The 17,446-nt window shown below is 47.7% G+C and overlaps 5 protein-coding genes across 5 annotated transcripts; 3 read left to right on the forward strand and 2 right to left on the reverse strand.

Moving 5' to 3' along the window:
* Window positions 1-584: 584 nt before the first annotated feature.
* HER10_EVM0002692 (uncharacterized protein) lies at window positions 585-1,595 on the reverse strand (the record flags this gene model as incomplete). The annotated part of the gene is made up of 2 exons (XM_035472394.1): window positions 1,478-1,595; window positions 585-1,416 (listed from the first exon to the last, which is right to left on the reverse strand). The coding sequence occupies exons 1-2, from the start codon at window positions 1,579-1,581 to the stop codon at window positions 585-587; spliced, it is 936 nt and encodes a 311-aa protein (XP_035338111.1). The 5' UTR covers window positions 1,582-1,595.
* Window positions 1,596-2,393: 798 nt separating this feature from the next.
* HER10_EVM0003491 (uncharacterized protein) lies at window positions 2,394-2,692 on the forward strand (the record flags this gene model as incomplete). The annotated part of the gene is made up of 2 exons (XM_035473166.1): window positions 2,394-2,594; window positions 2,660-2,692. The coding sequence occupies 2 exons, from the start codon at window positions 2,394-2,396 to the stop codon at window positions 2,690-2,692; spliced, it is 234 nt and encodes a 77-aa protein (XP_035338187.1).
* Window positions 2,693-5,611: 2,919 nt separating this feature from the next.
* HER10_EVM0001171 (beta-glucosidase) lies at window positions 5,612-8,190 on the reverse strand (the record flags this gene model as incomplete). The annotated part of the gene is made up of 6 exons (XM_035470927.1): window positions 5,612-6,526; window positions 6,578-6,980; window positions 7,042-7,436; window positions 7,507-7,664; window positions 7,720-8,031; window positions 8,094-8,190. The coding sequence occupies 6 exons, from the start codon at window positions 8,188-8,190 to the stop codon at window positions 5,612-5,614; spliced, it is 2,280 nt and encodes a 759-aa protein (XP_035337959.1).
* A 4,465-nt stretch (window positions 8,191-12,655) lies between these two features.
* Window positions 12,656-13,441, forward strand: HER10_EVM0002026 (uncharacterized protein; the record flags this gene model as incomplete). The annotated part of the gene is made up of 2 exons (XM_035471755.1): window positions 12,656-13,251; window positions 13,318-13,441. The coding sequence occupies 2 exons, from the start codon at window positions 12,656-12,658 to the stop codon at window positions 13,439-13,441; spliced, it is 720 nt and encodes a 239-aa protein (XP_035338043.1).
* Window positions 13,442-14,071: 630 nt separating this feature from the next.
* On the forward strand, window positions 14,072-15,742 carry HER10_EVM0012532 (uncharacterized protein; the record flags this gene model as incomplete). The annotated part of the gene is made up of 4 exons (XM_035481926.1): window positions 14,072-14,317; window positions 14,382-14,433; window positions 14,504-14,764; window positions 14,838-15,742. 4 exons carry the CDS (start codon window positions 14,072-14,074, stop codon window positions 15,740-15,742), a joined length of 1,464 nt encoding a protein of 487 aa, XP_035339014.1.
* Between the last annotated feature and the right edge of the window lie 1,704 nt (window positions 15,743-17,446).

The following is a 17,446-nucleotide window of genomic DNA, read 5'->3' on the forward strand; positions in this document are numbered from 1 at the left end:
AAAATGGTCTCACACCTAATGAAGTAATTCTCATTAAGTGCTTCGACAGCAAGACAGACGGAAGAGCTAGAAGAGTTCCCCACACTGCTTTCGTTGATCCAACGGCAAGCTCGGATGCACCACCAAGAGAAAGCATAGAGGTTCGAGCTCTTGTTTTCCATCCGGAAGACCAAACGTAGGCCATAAATCCCAGAGTGTCTCTCGTATTCACTTGAGGTGCGAATGCAAGGCGATGGTGGATTTCTCTGTTTAAAGAAGCTTCATGTCGGGAACGATGCTCAGGACGTGTGATAATGCCTGTCATTATTGCAGCAAGGAAGTAATATCAATTGCAATTCATCCCATCAGTCTACTAGTAGTATGTTCAGCAGTGAAGGGAACAGACTCAAATAATCATGTCTATGTCACTCTTTGGCACTTACTCTGCGTTTGGACTTGATGTTTCGAACTGACCCGCCATGGCCGTTTCGGTAGCTGAGTATACATATCAATGGACTTCAGAACTTCATCACCGAGGTTTAGACAAAGACTCGAATCTGGAAACGATGCACTTCAATTTGATATCTTGACCGACTATCAACTATTCAATGCCGGCCATTGGTCACGTACTCTGCAGCATCTCTGGGAATCACCACGTCAGGCTCAGCCAGGGCCTCGTCCAACTTCTTACCCTTCTTCTTCTTTTTCTTGTCTTTCTTCGAGGTCGATGTCAGACTGTTTCCCAGGGCTGATTCCAAGGTCAATTCTCCGCTCAGGTCCACTTCTGGCTCAGCCGTCTCCGACCAAGGAACAGGAACTGGCTTGGACGCAACCGTGGGTACAATCCGAGGCGACGGTTGAGACTCGCTTGGATTGACGGAAATCGAGTAATCGCAGCAGATTTCGATCAAGCTCTTGACTAACAGCTTAGAGTATGTTGTTGCGTTGTCGAAACACCCTAAGAGACCGGTTTTGTTCAGCGAAGATGAGTCTTCGAACAGGTGACGGATACGTCGCTTAATGAATGCTGAGAACCATGGGTCATCTTCTCCGAGAGAGTGACAAGCATCCGAAGCTAGAGAAAGAACCTCCAGGGCAGGTAGAGTCTCAGCGGAGAGGGAAATGTGTTCTTTTGCAAGCTCGGCTAGCAGTGGAATCTTGTATGCCTGCGAAGCGGCATATACATATAGGCTGGTGCCAAGATAAGTGGCATTCTTCGGTGTGTCGCTGGAATCTCTGGCCCGCAAGGTTTGCCAAGATCCCGTATGGAGAAAGTGGATGAGTACATGGCCTGCATCATCTGGTATATGCTTCAATCGTATTTCGCCATGGCTTCGAAGGCGTATGTTCTCAAGTTCTTGACAAAGAAGGTTGCTGGGTACCCGGAAGGGCTGGCCACTCTCGAAGTAGACATTGCATGTCGGACTTGCGTATGGCCTTTGAAGAGTCGTTAGCCAAAGACGCTAGATCCCAATGTAGGGTATTAGAGCAAACTTACGATACCTCGGGACCTACATCCTGTGTATGTCCCACAAAGGTCTCTAGATTGTTATTGCCGGGCTGATCAAGCGGCAAGGCTGGGGACCATCCGGCAGTGTCCATGGCTAATAGCAATCCTACTGGATCGAGTGAGGTAGGGAGATAGACTCGGAAGGCACGATGACACGACGGGCTTTTAACAAACTTGCTCTCGAGTCACGGCGCAATGATGACTACTCTCAAATATGACATCTTCTATTCCCTATTCGATAATTCTCTTTGTCTTTCGTCGTTGGGCTCTAAGTTTTGCCTCTAAGAAGGCTCAGGTCGAGCTGGAGCACACCTATCGATTTTGTTGTTGTGGGTGCCACGTGGAAGCGCAGCAAGCTCTCGCAACATTTTCACACCGAACTACGCAGCGATTGGTTGCCCTGGAAAAGCCATTCGTCAATCAGGTGCCGTGGGATATCATGAGCCCAATAATCGTACGTAGTTCATATGCATTGTACTTGTCGTTGGCGAATGCAGCCCGCATGCAGTAATCATGCATTCGTTCCCAATGGCGCGTATTACGGGGAATACCCCGCGTTATTCTCACTATATCTGCAGGCTCTGTTGGCAGGAGATGCATGCTTGACACCCTCTCAGTAAACTGTGACCTATTGCAAGCCACGATTTCACGAGGCCGGCTTGAGAAATTGATGCAAGTAACAGGCCGCTTACACAATGTCACATGCGGTACACCAGGAATTGGCGTTCAGGACTTAGGCTTTAAGTCAAACCCCCCACTTCCCGGCACCCCCCTGTTTCTGGCACCCACAAAAACGCGAAAATCCACCACAACGCAATGCCCACCCCCAACCTCCTTTTATCACAACATTTTCAATTCGAGTCCAAATGGGCTCATTTTTTGCACATACCTTCTTCTATATCTAATGCCTCAATATACCGAAGATCAGCTTCGTCAGGCTCTCGAGGACATCTCAAACGGCAAGAGTCAAAAGAGAGCCTCATTGGAGTATGGGATACCACGATCAACCCTCCAACTACGTCTCCAAGGTGGTCAGACTAGGAAAGTGGCTTTTGCTGACTGGCAGAGGCTGTCTCCTGACCAGGAGAGTAAGCTGGCACAATGGGTTCGCATTCAGGCTTCGCTGGGCCTCACCAACGCACCAACAGGTGAAGGAATTCGCAGAGCGAGTTCTGGCTGCTGCTGGGGATACCAAACCATTAGGAAAGGCTGGATCTATGCCTTCGTGAGAAGGAACCCTATCATTAAGGTTCAGAGAAGTCGTTCCATCGATTCTAGACGCGTTAATGGGGCATCTACTGAGGTCATTAGGAACTGGTTTAAGTTCCTTGCTATCCCTGAGATCAAGGACATCAAACCAGCCAACAGATATAATATGGATGAGACTGGCATCCTCGAGGGTCAGAGAGCTAATGGGTTAGTGCTGGGCATGGCTGAGACGACGTCTGTTCGCAAAAACAACCTGGGTCGAGGGCATGGGTCTCTATCATTGAGTGTATCTCAGCCTTGGGTAGGGCACTTCGTCCTCTTATCATTTTCAAGGAAGACGGTCCAACAACAGTGGTTTCCATTACATCTGGTTCCATACGATGGGTGAGTTTACAGCAACAGATAATGGCTGGACTACAGACTTAACTGCCATTGAATGGTTAGAGAAGGTGTTTATCCCACAGACTATGCCCGAGGCTGAGGGCGAGGCTCGACTGTTGATTGTGGATGGGCATGGGAGTCATACGACGACAGACTTCATGTGGAATTGCTATATTAACAATATCCATTTACTGTTCTTACCACCACACTCCTCTGTGTCCTCCAGCCACTTGACCAGTCTGTCTTCAGCCCTGTTAAGTCAGCCTATCGGAAGGAGCTCAGTTTACTTGTCTCAATGGAACGACTCTACCATTATAGGTAAAAGGAACTTCCTGGACTGTTACCAGAAGGCTCGACTTGCTGGTCTATCAGTCTCAGAACATGGAAGTGGACTGGTCTACACCCTGTAGCGATGGTTAAGCCCCTGATGAACCCTATGGTATTACCTGAGCCTTCTGCTAAGCCCACCACACCCAAACCAACCAGTCGGGGCAAAAGCGATGCCATAATGGTCAACAAACTACCCCTGTTGAGCCATGGGATTCTGCTTCCTCTGCAGTGGTCTGGTCGACACCCAGGAAGCTGGCAGAGCTCAGCGGTCAACTGCACTTATACACCCAACTCGACAATGATACCAGCACTCAACGGCTGCTGTTCAGGAAGGTGAAAAAAGGCTTCACAGAGCAGGCCTGGCAACTGGCAGCTGCCCAGCAGCAGCTGGCTCACCTGAGGGCTCAAGTTACCAACGCTGCAGTTAGGAAGAGGAAGACTGTTCAGATCGATCCCAACACGAAGTTTGCGAACAGTTTGCGAACATCAGGGATATCCATCGGGCTCAAATCGAAGCGGGTGAAAAGGAGGTTATTACGGCTGAATCCAGCGACTCTGAATGCCCTAGTGAGGCTGGCAGTTGTATTGTAGTGGGTGTGGTTGAGGATCAATAGTTAATAGTAATGAGGAGGTTGGGTTGTGATCCCATCGTTTTTGTGGGTGCCAGAAACAGGGGGGTGCCAGGAAGTGGGGGGTTTGACTTACTGAGCCTGGAGGGATGTCGGATTTCGAGGAGAATAACTGCAAGGTCCTCGACAATCTTTGGGTATTCACATCATCTCCTGGAATCAAAGTTTGCCTAACTGAAAGTGACCCTCATTCAAACAGTACTTTGCTATCTCCTTAGTCAAACCGGTGGGGTTCAACTCGTTCGGAACCGACCTAGTCAGATATGCTCACACAGGTAGGTAAGTACGTTTACACTAATATAAAAGCCGAAGAACTATGTATTTCATCTTCTTATACCGAAATGCAAAGTGTGGGCTTCGGTATGGGAGTATCAACGGCTCAATAGCGGACGGACTGCCAAAACGCTGAAGTCAAGAGATAGTACCTAGGAAGATCTATGGTAGGGGAGTGAGTATCTTTCGATCAGTCAAGCGCCCGGCACAACAGAGAGGCTTTGGACAAAGTGACTAGATAGTCAAACCCTAACGAGATGACCTCCTGATACCTGTTTGCATTCACAGATGTCCCGGATCGGAATTGGTCTAATTGTTATCCAAAAGTCATCCGTTCTTCGAAATCTCCTAGTTTTACCTTCAGCTGCAGAGGCTCAGCCAAGTTAGGCTTCGTACCCCCCTTAATTTGCAGCATATTTGCTCGCCTCGCCTTGGCCCGCTTCACTGTTGAGAATACCATCTGAGCCAGTAAAATGTGTGTGGTGTGCCTCGGGCGTGCGCACGTCGCTGGGCTGCCTGATCTTTGATTGAGTGTCAAATCAGGCAGATAGTTTTCCGGTGCATTGCATCCCACTAAAACCTTAGTTACATTGAAAAGGCTGTTCAATATTTCTGGTGTCTGACGCCTAGCCAGTTCCATTACCCCATGTATGCCAGGAAATACGCACTGGGCTTTGAAACCCCCTTTCATATCTTACAACTTAAAACCTCGTTCCAACTGCCATGGGCTTTGTTGACGCATTAAGATGAATTAATGCTAATGAAAATTTGGTAATGAAAGGTGAAAGGAAAAAAAGCAGTCGCCCTGTAGTTTGTAGGACGACTAATAGTGCTAATAGAGGCCGGCACTCAGTATGTACGATAAGGCTGAAACATAAATTCTGTAACAAGAAGTAAAAAATTCAAATAGAAGCAACGTCCCAGCATCAACGTATGAACAGGTAGATTTCTGTATTTGGCTATACAATACGTACATGCTACCTAGATCTATGATGTGTAAAGCGCATGTTACTCACGGTAAGTTCTGTCTATCGCCCAGACGCGCGTTCAGCTAGCGATCGTGTCTACGACTTTGTCCCCAGAACATTGCGACTATTCCAATCCAAACCATATGCAATACATCAGTCAACTACAAACAGCTTTCGCAAGTCCAGGTCGTTTATCGGCCGGAGACATAGAACTTTGGTAAAATCGTCAAGGATGTTCAACGATAGCTACTCAGTCGTAGGAACTCGGAGTGATTCATGAGATCCGCTATCATTGGCTTAATCTTAACGTACTAATGCTATATTCCACTCAATCACAATGTGAAGGAGGATTGAAGTGGCAGATTTCGGCTGCTTGCTCCTACGAAGATGGTGTAATTGCCATCTTGAAGCGTCCAAGCTTGAGCCACAACGTCCCAAATGCTCAGGTCTCTTCGTGTCAACTCAAATTGAACGGTGGCACTGTCTCCCATCTCCAATGACACCTTATCAAAGCCTCGAAGCTGTTTCGGGGGGCTGTTGGGGATTGCGACGTATAACTGCACAACTTCCTCGCCAGCACGATTGCCAGTGTTGTTGAATGATGCCTCAACATTCAGTATCACCTCCCACAAGGCATTGCTATTCAATGCAGGGCCTATCAGGGCATTCTGTGTCTTGACTAGTAGGGAAGAGTAGGTGAATTCTGTGTATGTCAAGCCGAAGCCAAATTCAAATCTTGGCTCGATGCCTCTTTCGTCGAAGGCGCGATAGTCGACGAAAACGCCTTCAGTGAAATCACACTGGGGACTGGTGGTGTTTGCCTGCCTCCCACAAGGTGCGTACACTGGGTAATCGCTTTCGTTTCGCGCCAAAGTATACGGGAGCTTCCCAGAGAATGAAGCATCACCATACAAGAGCTTAACAAGGGCTGATCCACTGTCTTGACCCGGCAGATGGGCGATGACTGTAGCCGTAACATTTGGGTGATCAATCCACTGATCGACCAGGCGAATGCCGGCTGTATGAACGACCACAATTGTGTTGGCGCACTTGTTAGCTACACTCAAGACGAGGCCATCACTGAAATCGTCGTGCAAGCCATCTCGATCCCATCCTTCGGTTGCCATGGCGTTGATGAAAACCAGGCAAACGTCACTAGCAGCATTGACATCGGGATGTCCAGACACCAGATCCCAATTGACCCAAGTGCCATCTATTGCGGCTTTATGCTGTAGCGAACTCAAAGGCTAGAGCCATGTCAGCCCAAAAACACTTATCTGGGAGAGTGTGGTGCTTACATCGAGTAGGTATGAAGGCGCATTGGCTGCAGCACGTCCCCCACTGACAATGGTCCCCCCCTTGGCTGCCTGGTCGAAATGCCTTTCTGTTCCCAGTACAGCCTGTGCCATCTCGGGAGAGGAGTAGTATCCAAGTTCAAAAAGTTTGTCGGTATTTTTTGTCGCAGGTACCGTTGCATCATATCCAAATATAGACATCATCTTCGGAGCTCCGCTGAAAGGTAGTGAACTATTTTCGTTCTTCACTAATACGTGGCCCGCAAGAGCTCCACTGAGTATTGTTGGCCTCGCCTTAGGATCACGGGCATCGATTTGATCGTGCGGCTCAGTCAGGTTTTTCATGCCAATGCCAGGAGTTGGAAAGTCGTGGTCTTGACCAACAAGATACCAGGCTGCAAGGATCCTTGACGAACGTTAGTCACATGCAATCTCCAAGCTGTGAGAATGAGATAACAGCAATGTACCTTGTTGCCATGTCGTCTATCCTTGAATCATCCACCGTTCCGTTACTGATTGCTCTAGTGAGATTCGAGCCCCAGTTTCCTCCTAGGGGCATGACCATATCTAAACCAGCATTGGCACTCTCTAGTTTGTGCTGTGCGTTCCAGTCGAGAAGAACGAAGCCTTCGAATTGCATTTCCGTCTTCAAAATTCCGTTTAATAGTTTGCTGTTCTCACAGCCGTATGTGTTGTTGATCCTGTTGTATGAACACATTATCGATGCCGCTCCTGCTCTAACCCCATCGACGAAAGGCCAAAGATAGAATTCGTGTAGGGTTTTATCATCAATATTAGATGAGGCCGCCTCCACGCCAAAGTATGGCCTTCTGAAAGTCTCTTGCTCGTTTCCAATGAAATGCTGCTGGCGTACATTAGCCCATCGTGGCCTGTAAACATGGATCAGTGAGCGAGCCTTCTTGATAGCCTACCTTCAGATTGGCGATCACACCGGCTTCCTGATGCCCAATGATGGTCTCGGCGTTTAGTTGTCCGGCCAGATACGGGTCAACGGAGAAGCCTTCCCAGTTCCGCCCGCCTAGTGGGGTACGACCCAAGGGACCAGCATTGGGCCCTAAAAGGACGTTGACTTGAAAACCAGTTAGTGACGAAATTACCAGCAGCATCGACCCTCGGGGACATACCCCCTTTACTCTTGAATTCTTGCCCCATGTAGTAGCCGCGCTGATAGGTCAAGTTTCTGTCCCAGCTGGCGCCCACATGGATGGCCGACGGGTACGAGTTGACTAGGTCTGTCGCTCGAACACCATTCCCAGCGTCATGGAGGCACATGCCTGGCCAACCAAGACGGGGAATGGATCCAGTGTTACCCGCACAAGTATTGTCACCCGCAAAGCCACGTGTGATGTTGACCTTCTCTTCAAGGGTCAGCTGGCTGACCAAGTTGGTTGCGCGCTCATAAGCGTTCTTCCAGATGCCCTTTCCCCTGCCCAGCGCTGTTCCGAGACTGTGTTAGCAGGTTGGCGTTGCTGAACTGGGCGTTATGTGGTAAACTCACGCGATGGAAAAACTGGTGGCGATTGGGCGAGTGCCGCCACTCCTATTCCAGGGGTGAAGACATAGAGCAAAATCGACAAAATTGCAAACAGCCACATTTTGGGAGCGAGGCTTGTGTGATGCTAGAGCTTTGAGCGTTTCTTTGTGGAATGCCTGAATATTTCTACCTCATTAAGTGCCTCCGGGCCATCGTAATCAGCCGATGTGCTGCCGCTACACCGCTATGAGACATGCCTGCTGAACCTGTCGATCAGCCGAGATCTCATGTATTACCGAGAAACTGCCCATAATAGAAGCCATTGGTCTTGCTTATTGATCCACTTGGCGGGGCCCAAGGACGGAAAGCCGCCCCGAATTGCGGAGTTACTCCCCCTTACCCCGCATAATAAGGCATTCAAGGTTGTTTCCTCGCGAGGAAGCATTTGTTTTGGCCCCAGCAATGACCCTCTCTCGAGCCTAGGAGCCATATTCTAAAGATTTGAAAGCTTTCCCATGCAAGATCATGACCACAAAGGGATCTCCAGAGAAAAAGGGAGTATAAGCGCTTAGAAGGACCAAATTGTACGTTGTGACCTTAAGAAAAGTAAACGTAGCACGCGGTCGCCCTCAAGGGATCTCGATTACCTCGTCAATGATATTATTCGAGCTAGACATAGTAGAATGATCAAGAGTAGACTCCTAGCTACAGATTTTCTCAGGACCACGCGCACATTTTAGCTATAGCTGCGGGCCTTGCCATGCTGCATAATCCGTGAACCTTTCATCTCTATGGGCCCGGCGAACATACAGAAATTATCCAAACATCTTTACAACCAGGTGTGTCTGCCAGTCCCCGTCCGCCAGTAACCTCAGCTACATCCACCAAAGTTCTGATAGAAGCTTTGTCTTGGTCATCCTTAAATTTTCTCCAGAGGACTTGATTGTCTTCCTTCCTCGGTTTGTTATCAAGTCGTCACCCTGGTCGAGTAACTATGCCAGAGTCGTTTGGACCGCAGTGCATTTTTTGCGGGCGGCCATTGCTTCAAGCTGTTGTACGAGGACAAATTGTCGCAGGAAACTCTCCGTGAAATGGCTATGCCTCTGAGCAGAGATCATGGAAAAACTTCACTGTATACTACTTTAGATAGGCAATCCAGGCTAATACCGCCGGCGTTCGGCGGAGTCCCTCACAGGAGGCGGAGTGGAACAAATGCATTGAAATTTCGACACTACCTTACTTTACCCTACCGTGTACTGAAAGTAATTTTCCAGGCCTGGGAGTGACATGAGCTCAGCGAACGTAGAGGGAACGAACTCCGTCCCGGAGTTCGTTTCCCCCGCTTCGGACAATTTGAGAGCTGCGCTACCTCCTTGCGCCAACCCTGCTGCGTTAATAGTCTGCTCGCCTCTGAGAGACTGTGCTGGGCCGATCTGCAGTGCAACCCAGTTGCAAAATTGGTCATAACCTGCACCACCCAACGCAGGACTTTCGCCGTGTCTTGCGCCTAATTTTGTTAGTGCCAGTTCTAAGATCTCCAGGCCTTGCTTTTCGGTGCTTCTAGTATTCGCAAAAACGCCACCTGACATCTTTTTCAGTAGCGCAATCCCCAGGTCACATATGTCCTCAAGATTTGTCGTTTTGTTGAGGATACGTTGAGCTATCAACGTTACTATTGCAGCACAGCAAGAGGTGAACTCGGTATACGAGGATTTTGAAAGCCCGTACTCATCGTCGAGCTTTTGACAGAGCTGAATGGATGATATGGCACTTGAGATGCACTGCTCAATGAGAGTCTTACGGGTCATCACCCATTCATGAACACACAGTTCGTCGGCACTGAAGTCGTCAAATATAAAGGAGCGTCCCATAAAGATATGTACCAGGTGGTATGTCAGTGCAAGGTGTATGTTTGATCGAAAAAGCGGTCGCGCTGGTGTGAAGTCTCTGCAGAAGGTCCGGGATGGGAGATTATCCCACCATGTTTCCAACATATGGTGTACTTTGAGAGCATCATTGGCCACCTGCTTGAGTTTTGGCTTGTCGGCTCTTCTTAGAGTTAAGCTGAAAAGGTCAGCTTTATACCATCATCTGAATTGCGTTAAGACTAGAACGAACATAGTGTCACGAGCAATTTCCATGATTTCGGTAAGGTCTTTTTGAGCCATGGCATTGTGGAACGTGTTGGGCCTTTCTGATGGTTGTAGATCAATGGAATCGACTGGGAGCTCGGTTCCTATCTGTGATCTCTGAATTGATGCTGGCCGTCCATGCAGTATAGAAACACGTCTATGGATCTTTAGATGAGTTGTCTGAGTGGATAAAGCTTGGCCTCTCACCCCAGTTTGAATCGCAGCAGGGAATCGCGAATTGTCTCAAGGGAAGCTTTGCTCACCTTTCTAGGGTATATACTGTCCACCAAATGCGATTGCTCATCTCCGTGCGTCGTGTTTTGTGCGAGCTCTCCAAGTGCATATTATTATGTATTGCTATTTTCATAGCCATACCATAATAGCTACTTGCCAACCCTGCAGGATCCAATGGGAGCGTGTAAACGCCCATTAGAATGAATGCCTGAACGCATTGTGTGCTCCCGATAGTCAATAGATCAGGTATCATGGACGTCGCTTTTCGATAGAAAGACAATGCTAAAGCATCATCCACCGCTGAAGCAACATCCAGTTGCGCCTTAGGTAACTGCCGCCCTTTCACCTGAGGTGCCAAGTGTGCGAACTGGGTACTGACACAAAACACCATGAGTGCAGTACAAACCCATGGAACATCATCAGTGGAGAGAGGTGCAGAGATGCCTGCATACATGTTAGATATTCGAGCCCGGATGTCAATTTCGTCTACATAGAAGTAATTTGTTTGGGACACATTGAAGAAGACGTTTAGTAATATGGCTGCAACATCGGCAGGCGGAAATGAGGAAATTGCGTCTTGTACGGCGGATGGCCATGATAGCAATTGTTCAGCTGTAGCAACATTGGTTGCCTGGTCCTGTGTCAGGAGCGAGGCAGGTCAGTCAGAGACTTGAGAGACGACGAGGGAGATTGCGACAGCTCAAGGTAATCGTACATTGTGAGATGTTTCAAGGCCGGGCCCTAACTTTTCCTGGATCTGGCGAGTGAAGTGCGAGTGAGAAAAGTCTTCATATGCTAAGTGGCAATTAAGTGAAATAGTCCAGTCAGTCCAAACAACGCTACATACCTGGAACGGCAGTCGAGTCGTATGACTCTTTGCCTGTGAGTGTCTCTTCTGCTGCCTCTTGATCATCTAAAGTCTCTAGATCATGTGATCGAGCCGAGCTCTCCTCGCCAGCTTTGAGGGCACCCAACGATTGTGCAAGCTTTCTCCGGCAGAAATCTTTTATGCCCGTGAAATGTTGGACAATAGCTTCCAGGTTACGAATCCTGTCAATGTCGAAGAACTCTTTGGGATCTATCGCAGCCGCTGGCAGCTGCGATGCGGGTCGGCGTCTTGATCGCCTATAGGCATTGGTAAAAAGGCATTTGCGCTTGGACTTAACACATCGGTCACAAGGGGTTCCACCGTTGCACTTTTCCTTCAGGCGCCGGCAATTGTCGCATCTGTGAAGCGTATAAGCTCGAGCTGGCCCAACAAGAAAATGCAGGAACTGGATACAGACGCTGGCGTAGGCCTTCTCCTGGTCATAGACGCGACAGGTAAATCGTTAAACGCGGACTTTTGGGGTGTTGGAGATTGGCGTTCTGGAACGACCGGGCTTGGCTCTACGGGTCCTGACATTGCGGACTGCGAAGTAAGTCAACAGTATCGGCCAGATCGCGACATAGCATCCACGGCATCTACATGCGAATGGCCATGGAGGAGGAAATCGGACACGGACTCGTTGTTCAATTGAAGTTGCCGGTCTTTCGACCGGAATTAACGCGGAAAATATCAGCCGCCGTGAGGGGAAGTACCTGCGGTGCCGGCGCGTGCCGGTGTGCCGGTGTGCCGGTGCGCCGGTATGGCGATCGCTTGATAACAAGAAGAAACGTGATGAATGAGTGATAAGCTCTTCATTTGTGGAGCTTGCGTGGACTCATCTCCAAGGTGTTTGCTTTACCTCGGATGAAGATCACGACAATACTAACATGTTCCCGCGAATCTGTCAATTCATTCAAGTCATCCGCGCTCGGTGGTTAGCACAGGTATGTCAAAACCTCCCCTTAATACCAGAGAGTAGGGATTTTCCGCTGTAAGGCTGGGAGTTCAGAGTCTAGGTAATAGTAGGGTGAAGTAAGTACCTACCTAAGCTTACCCCGTTGAAAATAATCACATCTCAATGCCGTGGGGTTGACCCCCAGGAAGCATGTGCCGGGCGTGTGCCGGTTTTGATGTATCCCCGATTTCGTGGTGGGGCTATATAGAGCATGTTTTCTCAGATTCCCTCGATTCATAACCCTCTACTACAACCAGGGATCGCTTAGTTCCGGTCGAGGTTGCTACTTATACAGCCAAAGCCTTCATCAGAAACGGGAGCTAAGGTAGAACAAGATACTATACGAGCCCCCTGTTCACCACCAACACCCAACATTCTACTTAAGATATACCGCCTGATGTCTTCGTGCAGTAAACACGTTGTGTTCGACATTGTCGGCACATGTGTGTCGTACGATGCCATGTTCAACGCCCTCGATCGACGGCTAGGCGATAAACTGCGTGCTCAAGGCATCAAGCCTCGGCTACTAGGCTACCTCTGGATCGAAGTCACCGAGCGGGAGTATACCTACTTGAGTATGAATGGGCGATATGTCACATTCCGTGATGTCTTCAGCAGCATCTATTATCGAATGCTGTACATGGCTGGCGTGCAAGATCCTCACGAATTCTCTAACGATGAGGATCTGAATTACATTCTTCAGGAATATATGAAGTTGGAAGCACGTCCTGGAATTGCCGAATGCTTTCAGATTTTGAGAGACAACGGTTTCACCGTCTGGGCTCTGACAGCCGGCGATGTAGAGCGTGTGGGGGGCTATTTCAAACACAACGGAATACATATGCCCGAAGAAAACTTCATCTCTTGCGATGGCTTCAAGATTGGCAAGCCCGATCCACGCGTGTATAAGCTCATGCTGGATCGTCTCGGCGATGACGAGAAATGGTTTGCGGCTGCACACAATTGGGATGTCACTGCAGCCCAGTTGGCAGGGTCAGTCACATTCAATTCAATCAAGTACTCATAGTACTAATGTGCTAAATCATATCTAATCTACAGTTTCAAGGCAGCTTACTGCACCATTTGGGAGAAAGAGCTGTGTGAAGGACTCTTCGGCAAAATGGATATCACAGCACATACGTTTCCCGACATGGCGCGTCAGATTGTGACTGCTTCTGCATAGTAGTGGTCCTGGAACGGGATAGTTACAAAAAGAAGCCTGAAGAGGTTACCTAATATCGTCTTGCTATACTAGAATGAGAAATAAGAAGTGAACACTTGAAAGTCCTGGTTGGAGGTTCTCGAGCAGGAATTCGACAAGACGCGATCTCAAATGCGCAAGTCCAATACAGTGACTTCATTCCTAATTCTTGGCTTTCCTCGAGATAGAGTGCCATGTTCAAGCTTAGCGCGCCGTATGGGCGGATTGCTAGCCGGCACGTCAAAATACACCTCGGACCGGCTATGAAGAGGGTTGATAATTTTCCCCACCGCCTTTCTGTACTGCAGGCTTATCTCGAGAACGTCGGGCATACCCTGGACAGAGCGGATCCCCCTCACCCCGGGCTTATCTACTGTCATCTCTATCCTCCGCATTCCCCCAATTCGGAGACAGGTTTCTAATCTCTATAAAGCTGCATCGCAGGTCCCAGTCCTCCCTCCGGAGTAGACTGAGTTGGATTAATAAGCTTGGACAGTTTGAGTCTTTCATCAGAAGGACATTTTGATTTCAAAATCATCAACTCGGCATTAGTCACCCACATCCGGTCCCTCTCGAGACTATTCATTGCCCTTTTGTGATCTTGACTTCACAATGGACCGAACAATGCCTAAGGATTTGGTTCCCAAGCCTCAAGATCTCGCATCCAACTACAGCATCAAAAATGGCCACGCTATTGCCAATGAGCTTACCTTGAAGGATGCGGAAATTGTTGCAGCGCTGCAATGCTATGTCCCAGGAACCGCAGAGGAAAAGCGACTTGTCAGAAAGGCTGACATGGTCTTGCTGCCACTTCTGTGGTGGATGTACATTCTGGCATACCTTGACCGAGGCAACATCGTACGTCATAATCGATCTCCCATGAATACTTGTTCATGAGTTTCAAGCCAACTGACCTGCTTAGGCCAACGCCAATGCCGCCGGACTGAGCGAGGACCTCGGGCTTAGTGACAACCGTTAGTCATTGACCTTACGATCCGCGACTGAAATCACAATACTAACCAAGAATTTTGTTGTGTTTTCCAGATTATTCACTCCTCGTATCTCTTTTTTTTGTTGCCTATGTTCTGTTCGAGGTACCCTCAAACATGCTGCTAATGAAGATCAAGCCTTCAATCTACCTCCCCACGATTTGTGTGGTGTGGGGCAGCGTCATTATTGGAATGTCTCAAAGTAGAAGCTCGTCTGCGTTTCTCGCAGGCCGATTCTTTCTAGGCGCTATCGAAGCTGGCTTGTTCCCTGGTGCACTTTTCCTTCTTACTTGCTGGTACACGAAGAAAGAAGTTGGTAAGTATTTCGAGAACGAATCCGCCGTAATTATGCTATTTTCCATATAACTCATACGTTTGGATCTACCTAGGCAAACGCTTCTGTATCTTCTACACATCAGGTTGTGTTGCACCTGCCCTTGGTGGAATAATGGCTGGAGCGGTCATAGCGCGACTAGAGGGAGCCCGCGGGATCTCAGGCTGGCGATGGCTCCTCCTGATCGAAGGCGTCGTGACGGTCGCCTGCGGGTTCGGCCTGTATTTTGTGCTTCCCGACTATCCTAGAAACTCCAAATTGCTGACCCCCGAGCAACGGCTCCTTGGACATGTCCGAATTCTTCACGACCAAAGTTCATCTACACAAGCCGAAGACGACGGCATGACGCCAATCCAGGCCTTTGCAGCAGTCCTGAGAGACGGTCGAACTTGGCTATTTCTAGTTCTATACGCCTGCAATATTCTGGGGTTGACAATATCATATTTCATTCCTACAATGTTGAAGGGACTTGGGTATACCAGTATCACCGCTCAATGGATGACAGTTCCAATTTGGGCGTGCGGCGCTGTCTTCCAGCTCTTCTGGTCATGGACTTCAGACAGGTACCAAGACCGCAGATGGCACATTACTGGGTTGCTCTCCGTTTCTGCATTATCATGCCTCGTCGCCATCGTCGTTCGTAACAACATTGTCAAGTACGTCATGATGTGCTTTCTCATTGGCGGCATGTTCACGACTGTACCACTGATTCTTAACTGGACGAGCGAGATCATGGCCAAGCCAGAACGGAAGCGATCTATTGCCATCGCGTTTGTTAATTCCTTTGGCCATACTAGCTATATTTACGGGAGTTACTTATGGCCTACGTCGGAAGGCCCGCGAAATCTTAAAGGGTTTGCAGCCTCCAACGCTGTTCTCGGTACTGCGGCTGTCCTTGCTGCAGCGCTTCCTGTCATCTTCAAGTACATGCGCACGAAGGATACTCATCCAGTTAAATAACTACACTATTAAACCTAAACAATGCCTAAGTATATTACAATAATATTTCTTAGTATTCTTCAAAATAATAGATGACTGGATAAAGAGGCTAGTATGTGTCCTAAACTCGACCGAAACTTTTAGCCTACTAAAATAGGGGGGTCTAGTTTCGGAGGTTATGAATAACATCGACCTCGAATAGAGTAAATTCTCGATTAGAAAACAAACAATTACGTTGACCCTGTTCGGATTTCGGAGGCTGTAGGCCCGCGTACTCTCTCTAGGAATCACGATCTACGACGTCGAGCACGAGACTGAGAAGCTGTGGAAGAGATTTTGCCTTTACCAAGTCCCTACAAAGGACAATGGAGCGAGGATTTTGTGGCGGGGCTGGTTGTGGCGGGAGGGGGATCATGGATGAGATCGGCACCTACGCAACAGATCACAATGTACGACCAGAACCAAGTCGATTCCGCTTGTAAATGCATTTAGGTGCATCACAGGACAACTTTGACTCGGATTCTGAGTCATAGCATCATTATAGGCTTGACAGTATTCATGATTTGGCAAGACCATTGTTTGGTAAGAAAATTTAATACTAACAACCAAGGCATCATGCTTGAGCCGTCCACCTCAAACCCTGGAAATGGCTCCATGTCACGAGCGATCATTCGGGTCGAAGAGCTCTGACAATCGGATTCTGAAGTGATGCGTCAGCCCGATCTCGGTTATCTCTTTCATTTCCTCCTCTGACAGCTGTAGGTCCAGGGAATGGAAATAGTTCTGGATCCTTTCCGGCTTGGCAGTTGTCGAGATGGAGATGACATCTTGGTTCAGATGCCATCGGATGAGCACCGCACTTGGATCGACATTGTACTTTGCAGCAATCCTGGCCAGTGGCTCGTCCAGCGGTCCGCCCTTTGCGTGAGTAAGAGGAGCAAGGCCGAAAAAGCTCTGGACGGTGATTCCCTGCTCCTGCAGCCAAGGGACGTACCCACCGGCTCTCTATAAGTAAGGATGGAATTCGATCTCGTTCACGATTGGTTTGATCTCAGCGACCTCTAGGATAGCCTCAATATAAGAGCGCAAGAAGCTCGAGACACCAATTGCTTTAGTCTTTCCGGATCACTACACCTTCTCTATCTCTTTCTAAGCATCCTAATATATATAATTCTTAAGATCTCAACTAGTTCTAGTTAAAGCGCGGGCTTTTCTTAATTATATATTCAAACTATTAATACAGGCCCAAAGGGTTAGGCTTAAAAGAATTTTTTAATTTTATAAATCTCAAATACGTACCTAGCTAGCCTTTTACTTGCTAGTAATAAGTAAAAGAATTATTTAATTTTTTTTTTTAAATTTATAAATCTTAAATACGTACCTAGCTAGCCTTTTACTTATTAATAGCGAACAAAAAAATTATTTAATTTTTTTTTTTAAATTTATAAATTTTAAATACGTACCTAGCTAGCTTTTTATTTACTAATAGCGAGCAAAAATTATTTAATTTTTTTAAATTTATAAATCTTAAATACGTACCTAGCTAACCTTTTACTTACTAATAATAAATAAAAGAATTATTTAATTTTTTTAAATTTATAAATTTTAAATACGTACTTAGCTAGCCTTTTACTTATTAATAATAAATAAAGAATTATTTAAATTTTTTTAAATTTATAAATCTTAAATACGTACTTAACTAGCCTTTTACTTATTAATGAGCAA

The sequence above is a fragment of the Colletotrichum scovillei genome (assembly GCF_011075155.1).
Source record: "Colletotrichum scovillei strain TJNH1 chromosome Unknown Contig00001, whole genome shotgun sequence".
NCBI lineage: Eukaryota > Fungi > Ascomycota > Sordariomycetes > Glomerellales > Glomerellaceae > Colletotrichum > Colletotrichum scovillei.